This window comes from Magnolia sinica, chromosome 3 (assembly GCF_029962835.1).
Source record: "Magnolia sinica isolate HGM2019 chromosome 3, MsV1, whole genome shotgun sequence".
NCBI classification, from domain to species: Eukaryota; Viridiplantae; Streptophyta; class Magnoliopsida; order Magnoliales; family Magnoliaceae; genus Magnolia; species Magnolia sinica.
In genome coordinates, this window is record NC_080575.1 from 120,103,358 (window position 1) to 120,127,966 (window position 24,609).

Below are 24,609 nucleotides of genomic sequence, written 5' to 3' on the forward strand. Positions count from 1 at the left end.
TTCATGTTTTTTATTTTAATACGTGTTTTGCTTCCACAGTCCCCCAAAAGGCTAACCTTTGAACGATTTGGATCATTCTATTACTGTGATTTTAGTGATGTAGACAATAATTGAATTATTTTAGAGTATCATTATCATGCCACGTGTGTGGCAGACATGTGCGTAATATCACCTTTGTTTACTTATGCGACTCTTCGAGGGAGCTTAAAAGGGATTTTACCTTATTTACTTTCAAATTCTATTTCGTAGAGAGTATTTCATTTACATGCTCATTTATTCTCATTTCATTTTATTTACATTCATTTACAATCATTGAAATACATTTGAAATACTATTTATCTCCATTTACTCTTAAATTTTTTTTATTCATCTCCATTTACTCCTATCCAAACAGCTCATACGAGTGGGCATGAAGATAAAACAACGAGTTTAGATAAAATGAACGAGGGTAGTTGAAATGATAATGTTGAGATGATAAGTGGCGAGATGAGAAAAAATATATATAGAAATGAGAAGAAAATGAAGAAAAAGCAAGAGGGGTAATAGTATTGAGATAAGCTTACTTAAACCGAGACCTAGACCGTACCGGTTAAAAGGAGTGAGTTAACAGGTGATTAACCGGGTAGGGCTTAAACGAAAAGGACATGAAAGTACATAATTCCTCTCACCGTATATATAGAGTACCAGTGACGGAGGACCCCGAATTTTTTGTGTCTCCAACGGACACAAAATGCCTCCAAAGCCCCGTCGCATTCTCCCCTCGATTCATACCCCGTCGATACCAAAACCACCTTCTAAGAAAAAAGTAAAAATCCTCCCTCTCTCTGTTTGAGAGAATGTCTCTGAGAAGAGGCTTTCTCTCCCGGAAGGGCTCTGCCTCTCGCTCCATCTTCAGAAATCCCAAATTCACCACCTCCCGTTTAAATATCTCCCCTGAACCCATAAATTTGGAGAAAGATGATGCGGAAGAAGAAGTGCAAGAGAAGGAAGGAGGAGAAGGAGATGATTCTGCCTCCGATCCCGACGACAATTGCTGGTCGCTGATGTTACCCGAGCTCCTCAGCGACATCATCCAGCGGGTCGAATCGAGCGAGGACCGTTGGCCCCTCCGGAAGAACGTCGTGTCCTGCGCCTGCGTCTGCAAGAGGTGGAGAGACGTCACGAGATCCATCGTCAGATCGCCACAGCACAGCGGGAAGATCACCTTCCCTTCCTCCCTCAAACAGGTTCATCGCTGTTTGGAGATTGTCTCGTTCCGGATCTGGTAGAATTCGCCTGGATAATAAATTTTATGGGAATTTTGAATCCATAGTTTCTTCCATCGGTTGGATCACGTCATTTCAGATCGGGGGAATTACCCTAATTAGACTTATATTTGGTTGATTTTATGTTTAGGAATTCTTAGTGTAATCGCGTTGTTTGTTTATTGTATCGAGATTTTCCATTTTGAAATTATTTTTGATTTTAATAGATGTGTAATGTGGCAACAGAATCATTCTTAAGATTGAATTGTTTTTTTTGCTTTTTTGTTTTTGGTTTGCAGCCGGGCCCAAGAGACCTTCCTCTTCAATGTTTTATCAAGAGGAACAAGAAGAACTCGACGTATTACCTTTATCTGGGACTTAGCCCAAGTGAGTGAATTTTAATGGAATGCATGTCTCTACTTTTCAGCCTGTATGTTGTCCAATGTTTTCTTGACTGGGATTTTAATCTTTCATGTTAATTAGTGTGAGTAATCGAATTAGGCCTGCTGCGTGTAACTTGAGATGCAGAAATTCAAGAAGAAAAATATTGACTTCTCAAAGTCGTTGAAATTGACGTTGGCAGTGTACTTTGGGAAACTTGCGATTGTCAGGCTGGCTCATTCTAAAACCTATATTGATGTCTGAAGCTCAAATACAGAAGCCATAGTCTCATATGGAAGCTTCCTACGGGTGCTAGTTGGCTCTCTCAGCCACTTGATTAACCAGAGCTGGGTCTTCACAGCTTTTGAGCTTTTATACACATGACGCTTGGATTGGATATAAACTGTCAGAAATAGCATAGTTAAGATAACGAAAATGAGAAAAACCATGGTTTCAATGGTTTGTAACACTTGTAAACTTGTCATCAATCCATATGGAAGGTGGTGATCCATACTTGCAGCTGCCGTATGCTCTCTCACCAGACTCTTTTTGATGCATTGGATTGAGTTTTCACAAGACAGAGATGAATGCATTGTTATGCATATCTGTTTCATTCACATGAATGCAGTAGATCATGGGACTCAGACTTTTTCTCTCTAGGCATAGATTAGAGGGAGGAGAAAACCCTACAAGATTCCAAGCTTGATTTAAGGTGGTTTTTGCAAGGAAGTTTTTCGGTCGATATTGTGATGGTGCTGTCATCAGTGAGGAGTGAAAAGGTGATCACTTGGTGGTAATGACCGTGTACTGGATGTTGGAAACTCAAGTTTGGTGGTCATTTACAATGCAACCTGGGACCATACAGTATTGACAGAATCTTACGTCCTGTTTTGTTCATGGAATGCATAGGAAAGGAAATAGTGTTTCTTCAGAAAACTTGTTTCCAAGAAATTGTGGGAAAGGAATCATTTTTTCCTTGTTTGTTTTTTAATAAGAATTTTCTAGAAATTTAGGATATATTTTCAAATTTGTTGTTTGCCCAAAAAAAAAAAAAAAAAAAAAAAAATTCTTGAGAAAAAATGTTACTCACTAGCATGTTCCAAATTAGCACATGTGCACATGGGATGCTTGAAGATGGATAGTTGTACATGTGGCATATGCAGCATATGTGGGTGCTTGAAGATGAATTGTGGCATATGCAGTACATGTGAGGTGCTTGAAACTATACGGTGGCACATGTGGCACAAGACATGCATTGGCACATTTAACATGTAGCACTTAAAGCGAGATGGCAGCACTTGTGCACATTGGCACCATGGACACGTGGAGCGATTGAAGATGGTTGATGGCACATTGGCGCATGTAGAGTGCTTTCCACATGGGAGGTGCAAGAGAAGATGAATGGTGGTACATGTGGCACATTAGCACATGTGGGGCATAAGAGAAGATGGATGGTGGTGCAAAACCAAAGATGGATATGTGGTTCATTTGGCAAATCGAAATGTGTGGCACATGTGAGGCAATTGAAGATGGATGGTGGCACATTTGGGCTTAACCCTCGAGAAAACCCATTTTCCTTATATCGAAAATGCCTTTCTTAGGGTGGAGGTTTTGTTTATTTTCCATCATGCTGAAATGCCTTTCTTGAGAAACACATTTGGGCTTAGACCCTGATATGAAATCACACTTCATCATATTGCTTCTCAACAACAGCTCACCGACATCTTCATATTGCCAAGGCAATGACCCGGGAACATCATGATTATATCTCTAATTATAGGTTGTATCCAGGATTGTATCTCTATGTATATTACATTAATATCGGTGATTAGATTGTATCTAGATGTAGAGACTTGTATTCTCTATGTATATAAACCCATATTGGGCTTTGTAAATACATTAACTACTTTCCTAGCTTTTCTACCTTCTGGTATCCATTTTCATCTTGACAAATCCTCCGGGCTTCAACACAGGTGCTCATTGACAAAACTGACCATTTTCTATTGATAGTTCATAGTCAAGATTTTCATGTACGAGGTTAGTCATGAGGAACACCAAACTCAATGACGATGCCCGCCTTCCTTAAAGCTGTTGACAGGAGGAGAGATGGTCTGGTATTTCTGCAGGATGAGCAGGAGTTTCCTGAACTGGTTAAATGATGTTCCAAATTGAATCTAGCGTCTTTAGCTTCATCCATAATTTGTATATTCTGTTGTGTCTAAATTTGCGCCACATAAGATATTGTGGATCATGGTAGTCTCTCGAAGTGCAATTTTGTTATTTTTATCTTTCGGCATTTAGGTTTGCACAGTCCATTTTAGTGTTGGCTTTCACTAGTTGCATTTTGGGAACTGAAACAACTTTAATTTCTGTTATTTTCTACAAGTCAATCAATCCAAATTTCTGTGAAAATAGAAAAGAGAAGCCATATCACTGTTAAGCTTTGACTATCCTGCTGGCAGAAGCCTCCTACCACCACCACTGCAAGATTCAAACCAGGAGTTCTTGTGACTGCTTTGCAAAAGGATTGGGTGCCTACCTAACATCAGCCTCCTCCTTTACCTGGTCTAGGAATTGGCTGGCGCACCCAGGCTTGGTATTGGCTTGCACATCACACTAGGTGAAGTTAAATTCACCACAACATATCTTTCAAAAAAAAAAAAAAAATCACCACAAATAAACGAAGATAAGCACGCGCACGCACAAAATTATGTTTATGAACTCAAAGCTCACCTGCATGGCAGACAACATATCTCCAACTTTTGTCAAGAAATCTGCTCCATGTCACGTTGAACCAACTACTGAGCTTCCGATTCATGTATTGACAGTCTAAACCTAAACTAATAAATAGCTGCATAATGGCTATAACATATGTATCCATCATTGTCGCTGTCGTCGTCGTCATCATCATCATCATCATCTTAGCCTTTCTCCCAACAATTTGGGGTTAAATGGTAGATTGGTTAAGCTTTTACAATCTGTTACCAATGTATTGACAGTCTAAACCTAAAGTAATAAATAGCTGCATAACATATGTATCCATCATTGTCGCTGTCGTCATCATCATCATCTTAGCCTTTCTCCCAGCAATTTGGGGTCGGTTTTTAAATGGTAGATTGGTTAAGCTTTTACAATCTGTTACCACCAGACATAAACCTTTCTTCCTATTTTACCCTGGGAACTGGCCATGGCAGAGGCTCAATTAGCACCACTCACATGGCAACATGTTCCCACCTAGTTTTAACCCCACCCCACCCCACCCCACCCCCGCCCAGCTGAACCATTAGGTTCACTTCCCAAAGGGTACGGTCAATGGAGGGGCAGTTGCCAGGTAGACCTCTAAGTGAAGCACCCACTCACATGAAAGGTCATGCTTGAGTAGTCGTCTATAAAAATAACAGCAATACATTGTTACCAACATGACTTGCATGCCTACACAGTCAGGCCCCATGTTGGAGTACAAGTTATTTCCTTCCAACTTCCAGATGTATGGATTTCTATTTTCTGTTGATGGTTATTACAATTTGACTTGAGAGACCTATTCTCAATCCTTAAGTGCATGTTTATTTTTCAGTAATTTCCATCTCATTATCACAAATGTTTTGGTGTTGCTTGGTTGCTGTTCCAACCTAATTGAATCCTTGCTGTTCCAATTTATTATTGCAGCATCTGTGGATATAGGGAAGTTTCTGTTGGTGGCTCGAAGGTTTCGGCATGGCGCTCATACCGAGTATATCATATCAATTGATGCTGATGATGTGTCCCAAGGAAGTAATGCGTATGTGGGGAAGTTGTGGTGAGCCTTGGATAAACTTTAGCACCCCTGCCTTATTCATATAAGTAGAATGTTCCACATTTTAACTTGTAGAGGGCATTCTTCTTGTCCTGTTCTGTGCTAGTAAATCTCTCCTTCTTTTCAGGTTAATTAGATAGTTCAGGCAGGATCAAAACTAGGACATCAGTGTAACTTTTGCCTAGATCTCCCTGCTAGTCGAGGGCGTGGGCACATAGTAAATCTTTATTGCACTGAAATTGTAACATAGAGAAAAGAAAAATTGATGCAGAAGGAAGAAGGAGAATAGTGAAGGTAAAGAATGGATGCACCATACACCCATAAGCATAAACCAAAGTATTCAATAACAGTAACAGTGGTCATAATGGCCACCGTCATTACCATTATGATACAGGCCATTACGGCCTAAACCAAAAACAAAAAAAACTGTTGACCCTATAACGACCATCACTAACCATTTTTTCTGTAACGGCCATTGTGGCCCCATAATGCGTAATGGTGGCCACTGTTACCGTTATGTAACAGCTGTTACTGCCGTTACATAACCATTTGTTGATACCCCAGCATAAACCCTTCCTCTTAAGTGTAAAATTCTTAATAATTGTCAGAAAGTACATCTAATCTGTAACTGTTAACCAATCTTGTAATGATTAAAGAACTCTAAAACCCAGTATTTTAATATTAAGATACTCCCAACCAGCTTATTCAAAACATAATTTTCTGGAACCTATCATACACCAAGTACACTTCAAATTTGAGTACAACCTCAACCATAACTTCTTAACTTGCTACTGTTTTAAAAAAGGAGAAATGAAAAGAAAAGAAAAGAAGAAGAAAAAAAAAAGAGGAAGATAACTTCTTAACCTACTTTCTTTAACTGAGAACCCAACTAGCCTACCCTGTTAATAGAAAAAGGAAAAACAGAACCAAGCAAACTTTGACTAAACATATTTTCCCTAGAGCGGCTTCTCTTGCTCCAGATCGCTTTATCGTGGTGGGGGATCGGTGGGGGATCATTTCTCTATTTGTGGTGGCCACGTTGTTTGGAATCCCCCTTGTTGCAGGAATATGACAGATGAAGAGATTGATAAGTTCGTCGGGATGCTGCAGCTTTTGAAGGATTACATTCCTTCTCAAGAAAGAGATTCAATGCTGTGGCTGGTGCATCCCTCTGGCATTTTGTCTGTCAGCTCGCTATTCATGTTAATGTCTTCACCACACCAACCCCCTGTTCTGCTGTATCCCTATCACCATTGGTTCTATGGTGCTCCCCCTTGGGTGGCAGTTTTTGCCTGACTTGTGGGCCGGAAGAGGTCCTCGCAGTGGATAATCTTCAGAGGGGATCGCTTATGCTTCCCAACATATGCCTTTTGTTCATGGAAGATGTGTAGCCAATTGAGCACCTGTTTGTGCATTGCTCGTTCGCTAGGAAAGTCTGGGAGCATTTTTTGTGGGCGATGCTGAAGTCAGTGGGCAACTTCATGTGGGCGTGACATGGGGGAGGTTAACTTTCATGGCTGTCTTGTGGGTTATTTGGGGCATTAGGAATGGATGTTGTTTTCAGAATGAAGGAGTGGATGTTGAAGAGGCTATTAGGAAAGTTAAATCTTTAGTTTTGAGTTGGTCTGTTTTTGTCAAAGCTATCCCAGCAACTTCTTCACACTGAGGATAGCTTGCTTGGGTTGTATTCTTTTCTTGCTTTTGCGAGCTGCTTAATAAAGTTTTCGTTGTCTTTCAAAAATAAAAAATAAAAAACTTTTCAAACTAACTCTCAACAACATTAGAAAGTTCTTGAAATTTGAAGTGATGCAAACCAGAATCAAACACAACTAGTTGTAGCCAAAATAAATATCCGCATACCTGATCTGAGTAGAACAACTGTAACTTCTCTAGGAGGAGAAAATTTCTTAATTTCTTTGACTGAGAATCCAAACTTTTTGGACCAACTCTGAACAATTTTAGAAAGTTCTAGAATTCCAGTAGTAATGTAAACAAGATTGAAACACAATTAGTCATGGCCAAGACAAATCTTCCCCCAACCCCTGGGGTCTCTCTGCACTTTCCTATTCCAAATCAATGGCCATTTGATGACTAAAATAGTAAGCAGTGGATTGAGAAGAACTAACCAATTGCGATTTGGGCAACTTCTTTTTTCCTTTTTTAGGCCCTCATGTTTGGGTATGGGCACAGATTGTCCTGCATCAAATTTTCCCCTGAAACTTCTGTTAGCAAAAAGTGCAAAAACATATCTTGGTATTCCTTTCTGTTTCCAGACTTGGGAAGCTGATCTGGTGCCCCTGCAGGCATGGAAGTTCCTGTCCCTTCATATCATTATAACATATGTCAGTTGCATGGATGAGATGGATGCCATTCATTCAATAGGTACAAAGTGAATGGGCCATAGAATATATATGACACTGTTTGGATTATCCTAAGCTTTTAACTTGTACAAGTAGGCACTAAAAGAGAAGTAAGCAACGGATGACATGAGAAGCTCATTTCTTAGATGGCTAGGGTAGTCCTATCAAGGTAAATTTTTGTTTGGTGGCCAATCAATGGACATGGGATGCATGGTTTGGATCATCATACAAATATCATGTCTGCATTAAACTATATGGAGACGTGGAATTTCTGTTCCCTGGTTGATCTCTTCCCTTCAGAATTTATGTTCTTTTACTATACAGTGCTTTTTTTTTCTCGTTTTCAATTTTATTTTTTGTTCTTTCCTGAAACATCTTTGTCAACTGTATGCACATAAACCTCTATAAATGAGGCTGTTTGGTTGCATGCATGTTTGCCATTCACCCACTAGAAGTTGTAGAAAGCATACATTAAAGAAATGGATAAGCTTCCGTCCTTTTATGTCATCCTACTGCTTCTATGGCTGCATTGCCTTGAAAGCTTGTCTAAATTGCATATTTTAGCAAATCCATCTAATCATGAAGCAAAGCATAAATTGCTCAATTTCAAAGACACAATTGGGTGGAAGTCCTCACATTGTACATGTTTAAACTTTAACCGGCCCATCCATTTTAGGTCCCTGATTGGGATTGTTGATATAAATATTTACTTTACCATATCCCATAAAACTGCTTATTATACCAAGTGTCGCCTTTTCTTTTATTTTTTTCTTTTTTTAATAGCAAAGAGGGCAAAAGCCATAAAATTTTCAATAAAAGATCTAGGAAAAATGACATGCAGAATAAGAACTATATCAGCCAGGATAGACCAGGTTGCCCAAATAAGAAAGCAAAACGTCTATCGCCATTGATATAGTTCTTCTCATTCTGCTTGTCATTTTCAATATTTCCAAATCTGGTAATGCTAGATCTTTTATTGAACTCTATGGCTGCTGCCCTCTCCACTTTATAAAAAGAAGGCCACACTTAGTATAACGGGTTTTATTGGACTTGGTAGTCTTCAATATTCTATCAACAATCCTGGGCAGGGACCTACAGTAAAAGATTTTGAGGCATGCTAGCTACTAGAACAACACCTAAGATTTCCTCATTCTTTTCTGTTGAGCCTGATTCTGTTTTGCAGCTCTGATTTCTTGGGCACCAGATTCACAATCTACGACAGCCAACCACCATACGATGGTGCAAAGCCGTCAAGCAGTCGTGCAAGCCGCCGCTTCGCCAACAAGCAGATCTGCCCCCAAGTTCCAGCAGGCAGCTTCGATATCGGGCATGTCTCTTACAAATTCAACTTGTTGAAGTCAAGAGGACCAAGGAGAATGCTTTGCACTCTGCAGTACCCCTCAACCAGGGAAACCAGTGGCGAACCCCACAGAAACTGTGAGAAGGAGAACATTGCAGTTCCTGCTGGGTGCGTGGTTCTGAGGAACAAAGCTCCAAGGTGGCATGAACATTTGCAGTGCTGGTGCTTGAATTTTCATGGGCGGGTGACAGTTGCGTCAGTCAAGAATTTCCAGCTGGTGGCTACCATTGATCCCAGTCAACCAGGGGCCATAGGAGATGAAGAGACGGTGCTCCTTCAGTTTGGGAAAGTAGGGGATGACATGTTCACCATGGATTACAGGCAGCCATTGTCAGCCTTCCAGGCATTTGCCATCTGCCTCACCAGCTTTGGCACCAAACTCGCCTGCGAGTGATGTCCCCAGGTTAATACATCAGCATCCAATTTGATGTTACCACCATCTGGTTTTGTTTATTATCAGCTTTGATTTATGCCTTTTGAGCATTGTATATGTTCTATCCTAACCTATGGATAATAATAGTGGGTTTTGCCTCTCTCTCTCTCTCCCCCGCAAATTCTTTTGAATCAAGACTTGGTCCCACGGGGTGTCAATGGGCTAAGCTCGGGCCTGAAAAGTCAGAATTTTGAATAGGGCCAGCCTGACCCGAAACAGTTCAAATCTAGCCTGAAACCAACCCCAGGCCCGGCCCATTGACAGCCCTACTGAGATCCATGCCGTGACTTGTATACTAACTGTACATGATCAAATCGATATGTTTCATTCAGTTCAATCATCAGTTATTAACATTGCTAAGGACTCCCGTTCGTAGTCTTGAACAACTAGGTATTAAATAATCAATCCAAGCAAACAATTGCATGGAAACTAGATGGTGAAGACTGATTGGTGAAACAAAATACGTCCAATCATCATCTATCATCTGGTAACCTTTATTCCATACATCCCACCTTGTATTACTTATGATTCCATAGGTCCCACTTTGTATTGCTTATTCCGAAATAACATTTTGGTTTGACGATTCTAACCATGTGATTTATGACCCTAAACAACAGATGGTTTAAGATAACCTTCTCAATGATACCATTGCATGAACTGCCCCGCCTGATGATTGGGTTATGAGTGGGTTGATACAAGGCTCTAAAAGGGCAAAGGGAAGATCTGTGGAGGAAATAAATGATGACCTATTGTCTAATAAATGATGTGTGCACGGGAAAAAGGTTTCATGAGATCGAGCTCTGTGGGCCCCACTTTATTGTGTACTGGACATCCACACCATTAATTCGATGCACCCCTCCCTGGTGAGCGATGGGCCTAAAAATCAGGCTAATCCATGACTTAACGTGCACCAAACCATAGACAACTGTTGAGAGTGGATACCCACCCATGGAAACCTTGCTGATTTTTTTTTTATGGGGCCTCCAGAGAAACGGTTCAGACATATAACTCATCCATCGCATGTCCCACTTGGATGAGGGGTCTCACCAAATTTCAGGTCATTTCAACACAGGTGGGCCCCATCAAGTTCTTTTAGATGTTTTAGGCATGATTTTACATTATTTCAGATTGTGTGGCCCACCTGAGCTTTGGATACGACTGATTTTTAAGACATGGCTATAGGGGACCAACCAAATTCACGGCATGGATGTCCAACACACACACGGTGGGGATGCCCAACATACATGGTGGGGCCCACAGAGGGAAGTTCCCATGAGGTCGAGCTCTGTGGGGCCCACCATGGCGTGACGGGCATCCACCCCATTAATCAGATGAACCCTTCCATAGTGAGCCATGGGCCTAAAAATAGGCAAATCCATGACTTGGTGAACCACACCACAGACAACAGTTGAAAGTGGATGTCTGCCATCGAGAAACCTTCCTGATTGTATATAATATAAGAGCCAGTGAGATGTGGTTTACACATCCAGCCCCTCCATTATGTCCCACATGGCTGAGGATTGCACCAGATTTTAGGCCATTCCAAAACTCAAAATGGCCCCACCTAGTGCTTTTAGATATTTTAGGCATGATTTCCCATAGCTTCAGATGGTATGGCCCACCTGAGTTTCAGATACAGCTGATTTTTGGCACATCCCAAAATCTAGAGGGGACCTACCAAATTTCAGGTCATTTCAACACAGGTGGGCCCCATCAAGTTCTTTTAGATGTTTTAGGCATGATTTTACATTATTTCAGATTGTGTGGCCACCCTGAGCTTTGGATACGACTGATTTTTAAGACATGGTTATAGGGGACCAACCAAATTCACGGCATGGATGTCCAACACACACACGGTGGGGATGCCCAACATACATGGTGGGGCCCACAGAGGGAAGTTCCCATGAGGTCGAGCTCTGTGGGGCCCACCATGGCGTGACGGGCATCCACCCCATTAATCAGATGAACCCTTCCATAGTGAGCCATGGGCCTAAAAATAGGCAAATCCATGACTTGGTGAACCACACCACAGACAACAGTTGAAAGTGGATGTCTGCCATCGAGAAACCTTCCTGATTGTATATAATATAAGAGCCAGTGAGATGTGGTTTACACATCCAGCCCCTCCATTATGTCCCACATGTCTGAGGATTGCACCAGATTTTAGGCCATTCCAAAACTCAAAATGGCCCCACCTAGTGCTTTTAGATATTTTAGGCATGATTTCCCATAGCTTCAGATGGTATGGCCCACCTGAGTTTCAGATACAGCTGATTTTTGGCACATCCCAAAATCTAGAGGGGACCTACCAAATGCACGGTGTGGGTGTCCATCATACATCACGGTTGGGTCCACAGAGCTCAACCTCATGGGAAGCTCCCATGAGGTTCAACCTCATAATACTAATTATACACACACACACACAACATAGTGGGAGAGGGAGAGAATATCCTGGATATATGACCAATCCATGATAACAAACAAGACCCATAAAAGGATTCGCATAGTTTAAAAGGAAAACACACACACACACAGACAAAAGGCCACACCCACCATAGAGTAGTTTCTCACAAGCATATGCTTAATCTTTCCATGCACACACCAAACTAGACTCTGCCCAGTCCCAGTTATTCTCACTCCCTATGTAATATGCAAAAGCACCTAGTTTTCCCCTGAGTGACATCCTTTTTTCCCCCTTTTTTACAGCTATCCCTCCATTGTTGCATGTTTACTTCTTTCCCCGTAGCTTCACACCAAGAACCCTTTCCAGTTTGGTGATGATCTGTTGATTCGGTATGGCCTTCCCAGCCTCGTACTCTTGAATCACTTGCGGCTTCTCATTAATCATCTGCAATTAATAGTGATGGAGACGTTCAAGTGCATGGAAGAAGGAAAAGAAAAACACCCACAAGTTCACATTTAACAAAGTACCAAGATTTTAAAGCTTGATGTACCTGAGCAAGTTGAGCCTGCGTGAACTTCTTGTCCATTCGAGCTTGCATGATGCTCTTCTTCAGTTCAGTTGGCACACGGTCATCTATAGTTCACAATTATTAGAAATGAGAGTGATATTCTGACACAGGTGAATGAACTATTATAGAAAAATCTTCCAAGGACGATTCTGAGAGCTGGTTCTATTACAATTAACAGATGCCAGCAAAACAGAGCCATGGATTTGTATTTGTTCAAGGAAACCTTGGATAACACTAACCAATAATCCAACCAGGCAATCAAGAAAATCATATTTTAAAAAGAACATGTTCCAGCCTTTGAAGAAACCAGGAAGAGATACAGAGCTTGGCACTTCACACGACCAGAGGAGACAGTTGGTGCTTCACAACCGGCCAATCAAGACGATCATATTTTAAAATGACACGACCCTCAAGTGTAGCTCCAAAAATCACTGGGGTGAGACCATTTCTCTGTAGTTGGTTTTCTACTTACATCCATAAATAGATCTTAGCCTCCAAGGACAATTTTTGCACGGGCATCTAGAAGCCAAGAGCAGCCACCTCAATAGTCGCCAATGAGCTTTTTAATTCAATAGAAATCCTTCATACAAGGATTGGGTTCTACTTTAAAGTACTTAAAAACAAATAAAGGTGGAAATTTGAGAAGAATAAGACAATGGCTCTATTCTGTGAATAGTTTTGATGGCATGATGGTAAGGATTCACTGAACGGGTAAACAGCTGGCAAGAAAGAAGGATATACAAGTTATGTGAAGAAGTTAAATGATGCAAGCGGCCTCACAAAGATTGGATCTGACACTGTAACATACCTGAACTGAGATGGTGCTCCTAATAAAACCACACTGGTGAGATCTGAAACGGATAAACTCCCACTTACAGATTTGGATCCGGATCATGTCTCCATTAGATTATAACAAAACTCAGCAACAAATAGCAGCAAATCTCCAAGCTGGCTAGATAACTCATAAGCAGTTACAGCCAACATAACTAGGCTAGGATTCAAATCTCTCAAATCCTAAACCCATTTCTGGCATTGCCCCATATTTAGAGAGTATCTCACCCTCCAAGAAAAACCAGTTAAAAGTCTCATAACTTAAAAACTTTTTTCGATTTCATTCCAAGAACTGCTCACACATAAAGAAATGGTCTTTATATAAACCTATTACAAAGGATCCTAGAGATGATTTTTCCCCCCCAAGGATAAGGAGGAATTTTATTGAAACAGTGCCGAGATGGCACAACGAGCTACAGGCTAAGTGGAAAATCTAAATTGCAATCTTCTAAGGACTTTATAACAGAAGACCATTCCAATACAAAAAGACTTAAACCTTCGAAGACACCACCACCTCCTTGCAAGAAACATTGTGAAAACATCTACCATTTCTTTCCCACCAAATGGCAAGCATGGCCAGTCTCCAAAGGGCTGTCTCTTTTGCCTCCCGATCCCCACGCCATGCCAACTTGAAACCAACTCCTCAACTGATTCTGGCATAACCCAAGACAGGTCAAAAGACATGATAAGGCAACTCCACAGTCCACATCTCCAAAGCAAACTTACCATGGATGAAGAGGTGGTTTATTGACTCGGTGTCCACCATGCATAACATACGTTGGGGAGCACCATGGATCTTCTTTGAAGATTGTCAACAATGAGAACTCTATTCCTACCAACCAGCCAGCCAGCCAAAGGCCGCAACTTTCAAGGGGTCCCTATTGTGCCACACGAGTCGTGTGAACGCAATAAGCAACCCCAAACGGGTTTCAAAGCCACCCATAGAAGGATCATAAGTGACCTGATTTATACCTTAGCCAAATTATCTTGTCCCGCTCCTCTCGCCGACAAATACAATCAGACACGGTCAAGAAGACTCACAAATACCTTCACTTCCTCATCCAGCGTCTCCATTCAACAAGGGGACCAAACTACTTCATTTCCGATAAATGGGAAGCATTTAGACACCATAATATTCTTCTCCAAAGAGAGACAAGCAATTCTTGGGAAAACGACCTGAAGAGGTCTGCAACTGAAACAATTTTCCTGCTTCAACAATTGACAGAGAAATATCAGGAGAAAAGGAAGGAGCTCCACATGGTCTTTATTGACTTACAGAAGGCTTACAACAGGGTCCTTAGAGAGTTAATCCGGTGCATGTTAGGAAAGAAAGGAGGTTATTTATGAGACAACACTAACAGATGTGAGGACCACTAATGGAGAGACAACTGAGTTCCTAATTATTATAGGCTTGTACCAGGGGTCAGCATTGAGCCCATACCTTTTCGCATTGGTTATAGACAAGTTAATGAGACATTTGCAAGAAGAGATCCCACGGTATATGTTGTTTGCATATGACATACTTTTGATTAACAAAACGAGGGAGGGCGGAAGCACAAAGCTAAATTTATGGAGTCCTTTAGGATCTAAGGGATTTAAAATTAATTGGACTAATTTTTGTCATCTTAAAAATTTTTAAATAAATAAATTAAAAAAAGAAGAAGAAGAAGAAGAAGAAGAAGAAGAAGAAGAAGAAGTTGGACTAAAACAGAGTATGTGGATTTAGTAGCCATACAAATAGGAACGAGGAATTCGCAAAGAACTTTCATGAGAGTGGAGAGAATGAGAAGGATGTTGCCCATAGAATTCAAGCAGGGTGAAAGAATGGATATGTGCGTTTTACGTGATCATCATGTACTGTTAAAATTGAAAGGGAAATTTTATAGGATGTGATGCAAGACATGTGATCTAACCATTTGGAAGTAGGAGATTATTAATGGATTACTCAAAGTCAAATATAATAACATGTCATTCTACCATTATTAAAAAAGTACCAAGTAGATAATAAAATTCAGATTCACGTTAAATCATAATCCCACACAAGCATAAACCACATAAGCATGAAAATCTAAGGCCCAATGAGAGATTGGAACTTTCACGTTAGCATAGGTATGGTTCTAAATCAATGGGCAGATTTGCGCAATTCTAGGTTTAGGGTTTCAAGGGGTTTTGGGAATTTTGGAGAAAATGGAAGATTGAGGATTTGGGAATTAAGGATTTAGGGTTTCATAGGGAATTGGTGAATTAGGGTTTCGTAGGGAATTGGGGACTAGGGTTTTAGGCTAGGGTTTATAGGATATGAAGATGGATTGAAGAAAGAGAATAAAACAGAGGGAAGGTGCTGACCGTATGGTCATATGACCCTATCCGTACGGATGGGGTTGGTGGTGACAGGTTGGGTTGGGTGGAGTGATGGCTAGGAAAAGAATGATTTAGATAACGGGTTTAGGTTTAGAAGGAAAGGGTAAATGGATTTAGGATTTATAGAAGAAAAGTGGTAGAGAAGAAGAATTTGAGAAGAGATGAGAATAAAAAATACCCTTTAGAAGAGAATATGATAGAGATGAAAATGATAACTAGGCTTCACACCTTTGGATTCATACCACAGTCTCTTTTCACAAGAGAATCTCAAATCACATGAGAGAGCTTTTTCAAGCAAAAGAATTGTTTTTCATTCCATCACTATAGGATAGGACAAGCAAAATAAGTGTTTTTCATTCCCCCTATAGTCTCAACACATGTGTTTTGACAAAAACATCCCTCATTAAAAAAAAAAAAATACCTCATATGTCCCATGATGCAATAAACTGAAAATAGCTCATCCTAAATTATAAATAATCATCAAAAACATAAAAATCAGCTTATTCTAATGCTAATGACCAAAGTGATCAAGGATCAAAATGATCCAACCACCTGATCGAAGGATCCACACAATCTAACGGTCCAATCGCCGTGTCCCTGTGATCTAACAGTCAAAACTCCTCAAAGAAGTAGACCACATGCATCCTCCTAATGTAAGACGCACGATCATGCATGTGGGGTCTCCAAGTCTTCAGTGCTGCCCACCCGAGCCCATGTACAAGTCGTCGAGCCAAAGTGAAGGCTAGGCCGACCTCCTCCTCCTCTGATATACTCTAATTGGTCGAATGTCCACATCAGGATGGCCATATGGCCAGCCATGCTTTATGGGACAAAATGTTGGGCAGTTAAGGAAAAGCATGTTCATGGGATGAGTGGCAAAATAAGGAAGGATAGGGATAGAAATGGATGCATTAAAGGGAACCTATGAGTAGCAACAATAGGTAATGAAATGAGGGAAAGTAAACTTAGATGGTTTGGTTATGTGTAATGGAGACCAACAATTGCATTGGATAGAATGGGTGAGTTAGTACAAGTTGATTAGTTGAAGGCTCTAAAAGGGCAAGGGGAAAACCCAAAAACACTTGGATATAAGTCATAAGAAAAGACTTGAGACCTATGATCTAACTTATGGCCCTTGATAGAGTGTAATTGCGAAAAAGGATTCATGTAGCTAACCCCAATTAGTTCAGATAAGGCTTAAATGATGATGATGATGATTGTAGTATTATAAGAAATCCCACTTCTAGTGGGCGTAAAGAAATTTGAGAACAAACTAGGGTAGGAAATTGGGCTGAAAATGTGGCAGATTGTTTGGCCTAGGAGGTGGGTTATTTGGGAATTGCCCATAGGCTGATTTGAACAAGTTATGGATCTTATTGGCTGGGTGTGGATGTGGAAAGATTTGGCGCCTAAGACTGGGAGAATTTTGAAACAGCATTAAGCAGGTCAAAGGGCAGATTTAGGGACAGTGAAAGGGTGGATGTTAATGCAATGGGTTGAGCAGTATCTGATTTTACGATTTGGTGAAAACAGGGACTATGTTGGATGCTGGTTACAGGCTGCAGGGTAAGATTTGTGAGGTTTAAGCTTTGAAATGATGGGGCCTGCATTTTGGATTTGTGGGTTGGACAAGGGCATAAAGGTTTAGATGTACGGTTCTGATGTGGGTATAAGGCTGGATGCAGATTCCTTTCCTTTCTTTTATTTTCTTTTCTTTTCTTTATTTTTTTGGTTTTTTGCATGTGCTTCGAGGGGATAAGAAGATGAAGAAAATGCAAAAGGAGTTGCAACTGGTCCTGGATCTGAAATTAGTCAGAATCTGGAACTGACATGGCAGAAGTGCAGAGAGATCAGATCAAGGTATTCAATAACAGATAACAGTGGCTGTAACAGCCACTGTAATTACCATTACAATATGGCCCGTAACAGCCATTTTGGCCAAATTAAAAATAAAATAAAATAAATACTGTATTGGCCCCAAAATGCATAATGGATCCCACAGTTACTGTTACATAACGACCTACATAACCATTTTTTAATACCTTGGATCAAGTCCAGTTCCCACAATGTCAATCTAGTACTAGTTTATGTTGCAGCAGCCAATGGATGCAGATCATCTTCCAAACATGATATATAATGGCAGGAAAAAGGAAGCAAAGCACTGATTGATCAGAACTTGCTTCAATATAAAAAATGACGCGACCAACCACACAGATTGGATCTGATGCTGCACATATAGATCTGGACCCAGATGATGCTCCCAATATAACCATGGCCAGGCAATAGAAGCAGAAATCAGAAAAAGATGCACTCAAACTTAGAGATTTTGGATCCAGATCACACCCGAATTAGGTTTGTAACAAAACTAATGTGGGGGCATTTTCATACCAAGCTCAAGTGGGGTGGCCTGTGGGATGCAGGGGCACACACAGGGTGGGCGGCCTACAGAACCCATGGATTTGGGGCCCGTGTGAGGCGGAACCCATGGATTTGAGGCCCACGACGAGTGTTCAGCCGAAGACCTAACCCATGGATTTGAGGCCTGGGCTATGAGATAAAGGGATTAATTCGCCATGCTCTATTAGTTCGTGCTTTTAGAGCAAGTGGTTAATTGTCCTATATCAAATTGGTATCAGAGCGGGAGGTCTTGTGTTCGAAACTCCTTACCAAGAGTAATTAATGCAAAGGGCATTTTCACATCGAACTCAAGTGGGGTGGCCTGTGGGATGCAAGGGCACACTCAGGGAGGTGGAACCCATGGAGAAATCAGCAGCTGAAGCCAAGATAACTAGGCTAGAATTCAAATCTCTCAAATCTTAAACCCATTTGTGGCATCATGCCACATTAGATAGAATCTAACCCTTCAAGAAAACCAGTATCAGGTGGCTAAACTTAAGCCTTTTTCTTTATTTCATTCCCAAAAAAAAAAAAAAAAAGCTCATACACATAAAGAAATGGCCTTATATAGACCTGCTACAATGGATCCTGGAGAGATCTACAAAATCTTGGACTATTATTTTCAAATTCTAAAGCGTACTAGATAAAGATAACTACATGTACTCTAAATAGAAGTAGACTCTTGACAGCTCTCTATGCCCCTAACAAAAGAATATTTTCATAATAGCCTGTGCATGGGCTGGTGTCACTATAACTTCCAGTAAAGACATGTGGGCAGCTTGTTTCCTTAATTTTCCCAAACATATGACTGTGGGGTCAACATGTAGGGCTGGAATATAATTGCATCTCTAAAAGTTCAATGATTTCAATAGAGTGGAAGGCCAAGAGAAAAGGAGAAGCATAACGAACATCGCGCAAGAATATTTGACTTGCCATCTCCCAACCAGTGGTTTAAATAGCAAATAGTGTGTAGCATAGCATTCACTCTTTTGAAGCATGAAGCTTAAGCTGCATAGTATGCAGCGTAAATTACATGCTACTTCTAGATTTTTAGGTAAGGTTGTGCTTGTTTGCACCGAATATCATGAATTTGTATGATATTTTGCACCAAATTAGTCTGCTTAGTAATGAAATTTAATGACATCTAGTGCGACCAGATGCAATATAAAATAAACAGGAAAAATCGGCAAAGATTAGTTATAGAGGTAACGAAAGAGCAACCTAACTGATTTAATATTATTACTTACTAAAATCACCGAAAAGAAATTAATTTTTATTAAAAATGAAAAATGTAACAAATCATGGAAAACACTAAATGATTTTAATGTTTTATTGAAAAATAACTTGTAATGTAAGCAACATAGAGTGTACCATAGGTGATGTAGCATGTCGCATATACAAAATTAGCATGTAGCATAGGCTACACGTGACTTTATAGTCAATCTTTTAACATGTCGAATTACCATTTGCAACAATCATGCAAGATCACTTCCCACTAGTTAATCACATGTGCAAGAACATTTGAGTTGCCCACTAGCTAATCACATGTGCTATGAGGCAATCCGAGAATCATAGGTGGCAATTGGCTTCTTCTTGGAATGTCAACTGCTGAGAATCTATAAAATGGAGGGCAGCCTAATAGGTAGCTTTAGATCATTTATGAAAAGTTATGTCAGTATCACTGATCATTAAACTACGGATCCACAATATTATTGGAGTGCTTCTCTCTCTTTCTTTTGTTTGTTTGTTTTCTGAAGCACTCATGCATCAGAGTTCTTCTCTTTCCTTCCTTCTGTTTTCTCTTTCTCCTCCTTGAGCAAACCAATCTTTGTGCTCTACAGCTTATGCAGTTGGAAGATTAGACAGAGTGGCTGGTCAGTTTAGGTTATGATTTGGAAATCAGAGCTCGAATTCGAACTGATGCATTTCATTCTAATAATGATCCTGATGGAAGTAGATTTTTTTTTTTATTTCTTTTGCATGATGCCCTTCCATATCTTGAAACAAATCTAGCATGAGGGTCCATAGCTCAGTGGTAGAGCGTCTGATCGTTTTCCTTTCAAAAAAAACTTGATACGAATTGATATCATTGTATTTTTCCTTGCAGCTATCATGCCTCCTACTATGTTTGATTTATTATCTTGCAAACAAGCGATCAGTTCCTAATGATTCATGTCATCTGGTGAGAATAACAGCATTTTATTCGCCCATGCTGACAAAATGCTCAGAGATGCATATTCTCCATATTTATCAGTTGTACAAAGATTGGGCACATTAGCTTGTTTTAAAAGTAATATCCAGAAAAGAACATAAGAAATCAAGTACTAGAGAAATTTTGCCTAAAGTGATAACCAAGGTCCAAAATTAATCAATTGCAGTGGTGCGTCGCGCGAGTACCATTTAAAAAATGACCCATTATTAGTTGTGTGAAGAGGTCTTTCAAAAATAATCCTAGAACCAATGATAACAGTGATATGCAATAATTATATCCAATTCCAAACTTTACAAAGGAATCAACAATCAATCCAGAAGCTTCAAAAATAACTATCAGCCGGAATACGTAGTGTTTAGCCAGCATGTAATAGCAAAAGACTATGGGCAAATTGAGAAATCAAGGAGCAAAACAGCTAAAATGTCACACTCACGGGAAAGATTTTCTGTCTCATCATCAAGCTTTCTTGTGTTCAAAGATGTGCTGCTAGAAGCAGCTTTGTTCGTACCAGCATTAGCTACAAAAACATACATAAAAATTAGCACTGGAACTCAAAATGTGCAATAAGCATAATGTATTGGACAATCAAGAAAGACATGAGAACCACATGATTCATTACAATCATCAAATTCAACATAATTTACAGCAGATCTATAAATTATAATAAATAGAACAGTTCCCTTGAAACAAAGAGATACACAATGGTTGAGACAGCAAGAACCAGTCCAATTTCAACATGAACACAAATAAGAATGAGGATTAAAATAGATATATTAGTAACACCATGCAATATATTTATAAATTATTTAATGACAAAATGAATAAGAAAATTTTCTAATTTGTGGATCTAGTACTTCAAGCCAACCACAATTAGTTGGTATAAGGCTTAGATGATGATGAGTACAAAAGCACAAGAAAATAGTAAACTACCAAGAGGCATGTCAGTTGTCATATATACCTTCCATTGAGGTGGCCTTGGTGATGAGTGGCAAGAGGGGGGGTGGAGAGAGAGAGATTGTGAAATAATATAATGAGAGGTACTTATTAAAAGAGCAACAAAAAGAAGAAGAAATTTTAAACAATAATTAAAAAAAAAAAAAAAGCAACAGAAAGAAGATAAATACCAATAGGCATCTAAGACAGTCATATATTTCAGTGTCGTGCTTTGAAAAACAACCATTGAAGTCTCTGAGTATAAGATAAAAACACATTTGATATTGTAATCACATCAAGTTAATTACACGTGGCAAAAATAAGTTTAATTGTTTTTGGGAATAGTACAGCTTGAGTTTCCACAGTAGCATTTTTATCTGTGTTTCGTTTTTATCCATTCAAGTAATTCTAAAATCTCTTGTGATCCACTTCCCACAGTTATGTCGTCATATTGCCCTTACAGGTTTTAATAAAATAATAGATCTTTCAACGTTATATAGTAGCACTTTTACAATTTACAGCTTCATTAATGAGGAAAGCTGAAAATGAAACACAAAAGGTACAGCTATTCCCCGATACTTGGAGACCTTCCAAAACAAACTCTTTCTAGGAACACCTTTTGCACTTGTTTCATCCAGTGATGAACAGTGTTCACCATCGCCGATATTATTGGGTATTGCCGTCAGCGATACCCAAACTGCTTGAAATTTAAAATTTTCCAAATATTGCCAATATTTTCAATAATATCAGCAATATTTGGTGATATTATCGATATCAACGATATTTTGAGAAGAATCCCTTATAAAAATTCCCTGGTATAAGCAATACAATCAATAATATCCCCGATATGAGGGAACATTCGTAAATAGGCAAAAATTGACAGAATTTTGAAAAAAACAATAAATAAAACCCATTAAATCTCTATTTTTTTAGATCTTTTATTTTCTGAATCTTGTTCCTTAAGTGATTTTGGTCACTCTTGGTTTTTATTGAGTCAAAGTTTGGATTTGGGAAGAAGTCTTGACTCGAAACAAAGACAGGCTAGAACTCAAAGGCAGTGAAAAATCTATAGAAACTTCTTCTTTTTTTTTAATGTTAGCATAAATTACAATGGAAATCCATGTCAATGCACATGGATTTGTGGTATATAAAAAAAAAAAAACATTTCAGTGAAAAATGAGGGAAATTGGTGAAATCCTTTTTTTTTTCAATTTTGAATTGGAAAATATTTGTTTTTTACTGTCGATTAATATGGAAAATTTATATATTAATTAGAGTTGGCCAATCTATTGATTGGCTACAAATTTTATACTTTGTTTTTTTTTTTTTTTTTGACAACACATGGTTAGGCCTCCATAAAAATATTTGTTTTTTACTGTCAATTAATATGGAAATTTTATATATTAATTAGAGTTCGCCGATCTATTGATTGGCAACAAATTTTATACTTCGTTTTGTATTCATTTTTTACAACACATGGTTAGGCCTCTATAAAATAGAAAGTTATTACGTATAGTTGTTTTTTGAATTATTTTGATCCCGACATGTGTAAACATGTCTTTTAACCTCTCCTGAAGCTTCACTACAAAATTCCACCTTGTTCCCAATGTTTCCCTTAGACAAGGATATATTTCCGAGTATCAGTGAATACCGATACATGTCTGTATCCCCAGTTATCGATACATGTAATGATACCGATACTCTGAACACTGATGATGATAGAATCTAATATAATGCTAGAACAGAACAATTTTTACAAATTCCACATGTGCTAGTAGAAAGAAAGTTTCTCTTCAGGCCCTTATTTTCTGTTGAAGAGATCGTGATCGATAAACAGAGAGACAAAACAGACTTAGAAATAATGACACTTTGAACTCTTTCTAGTGAATAAAAAAAAGGGGAGAGATAAATAGAAATGTGACGGCGAAAGTATCAGTGTCTGACGGGCTAAAACAACTTCCACGAATCTTTAGATGAATTTATTAATCTTCCCATCTCATCTATCAGTTCCCAGAGAGGAATCATACAACCATTTAGAAAATCACTACAAACGTCCTAATTAATACATCATCAATATATTAATGATACAAGCTTTGAAAGGGAATGCACATTCCAGACACCCCATCCTCAAGAGCCAAAAATCAGTCGGTCCCCTCAGAGCATCTGTCCGGTCATAAAAATCAAGGCCAGCCCACTCATCAGGCAAGCAACACATGCTTTGAATTTTGACCGCTGGTTATCATCTTTCTAACCATCCGTTCCTACATACATCCATGGCCCACCCAATAAACGGACCAGCCTGATTTTCAAGCTAAAGAATCCTCAAAATGGGGACCACCAGAGCGTCCCAAATCCTGTTCACATGGGGGCGTCTGGAATTAACATTCATCAACTTCGCTATTAATAAATCCGCAGTTCATGAATACAAGAAGAACTCTGCAGCAGACATATCTTCATCTATTAACAGATTATATACATTGAACATAAGACTAATCAGCATCGCATTTTTAGCTTCTTAACATTTTGATTCGATTTTCAGTAATCGAACTGCATGTTAGAGTAGCGTAAAAAATCTTTTCCAGATCATACAAAGCGCAAGAAGATCGATCTGCAGAGAAGCATTGAAAACTGGAAAAAGAAAAGAGAGAAACGAAACAACTCCAATGAAAAAAAAAAAACCTAGAATCAACGACCTTCAAAAGATCTAGAACAGAATCAGATCAGTCGAGATTGGTATAAAACCCTAATCTAAGGGAGAACCAGAGGTTAGGAAGAATCGGAGCCATACATTTCTTAACGGTTTCGATATCGGCGCCGCTGCGACGGGCGGCGTTGACGGCCTTCTCGTCTTTCTTAGCGGCGGAGGTCGGAGCTTTCTTGCGGATGACGACGGGCTCCCAGTCCTGAGTCAAGGGTCCGATTCCTGCCATCTCTCTCAGAGTTTTCTTGCAAGGGTTCGGATTTTGGATTCGTCTCTATCTCCTTCTCGCTCTCTCTCTCTGGTTTTATACTCGCTGAGGGTTCTTTTGCTGTTATTTAATACTCCGAGAGCGCATGATGCTTAATACGCATGCACTCGAAAATTGTACGTGTGACGCAGTGACTCAAATTAAACCGCCAAAGTTGTAGAACCCAGTGTGAATAAGTCACAGTCAAAAAATCAATTTGGTTGAACAATCTTAACCGTCGGATTTGTGGACACTTCTTTAATGAAAGAGGACCGCTGGATATTTTTCATACGCGGCTGTTTTACTACACGTATAAGCCTCATTTGTCATTATGTTTTTGAAACAACAGCCCTAGATTTGAAAATCTCCAATTGCCTAAGGCAC

The 24,609-nt window shown here is 39.5% G+C and overlaps 2 protein-coding genes across 2 annotated transcripts; one reads left to right on the forward strand and one right to left on the reverse strand.

The window, feature by feature from the left end:
* The first annotated feature begins 694 nt into the window (after positions 1–694).
* Positions 695–9,673, forward strand: LOC131240983 (tubby-like F-box protein 1). Its single transcript, XM_058239568.1, has 4 exons — positions 695–1,226; positions 1,544–1,631; positions 5,292–5,421; positions 8,962–9,673. Exons 1-4 carry the CDS (start codon positions 837–839, stop codon positions 9,530–9,532), a joined length of 1,179 nt encoding a protein of 392 aa, XP_058095551.1. The 5' UTR covers positions 695–836; the 3' UTR covers positions 9,533–9,673.
* A 2,326-nt stretch (positions 9,674–11,999) lies between these two features.
* LOC131240984 (multiprotein-bridging factor 1b) lies at positions 12,000–24,273 on the reverse strand. Its single transcript, XM_058239570.1, has 4 exons — positions 24,066–24,273; positions 20,778–20,861; positions 12,526–12,608; positions 12,000–12,419 (listed from the first exon to the last, which is right to left on the reverse strand). Exons 1-4 carry the CDS (start codon positions 24,205–24,207, stop codon positions 12,300–12,302), a joined length of 429 nt encoding a protein of 142 aa, XP_058095553.1. The 5' UTR covers positions 24,208–24,273; the 3' UTR covers positions 12,000–12,299.
* Between the last annotated feature and the right edge of the window lie 336 nt (positions 24,274–24,609).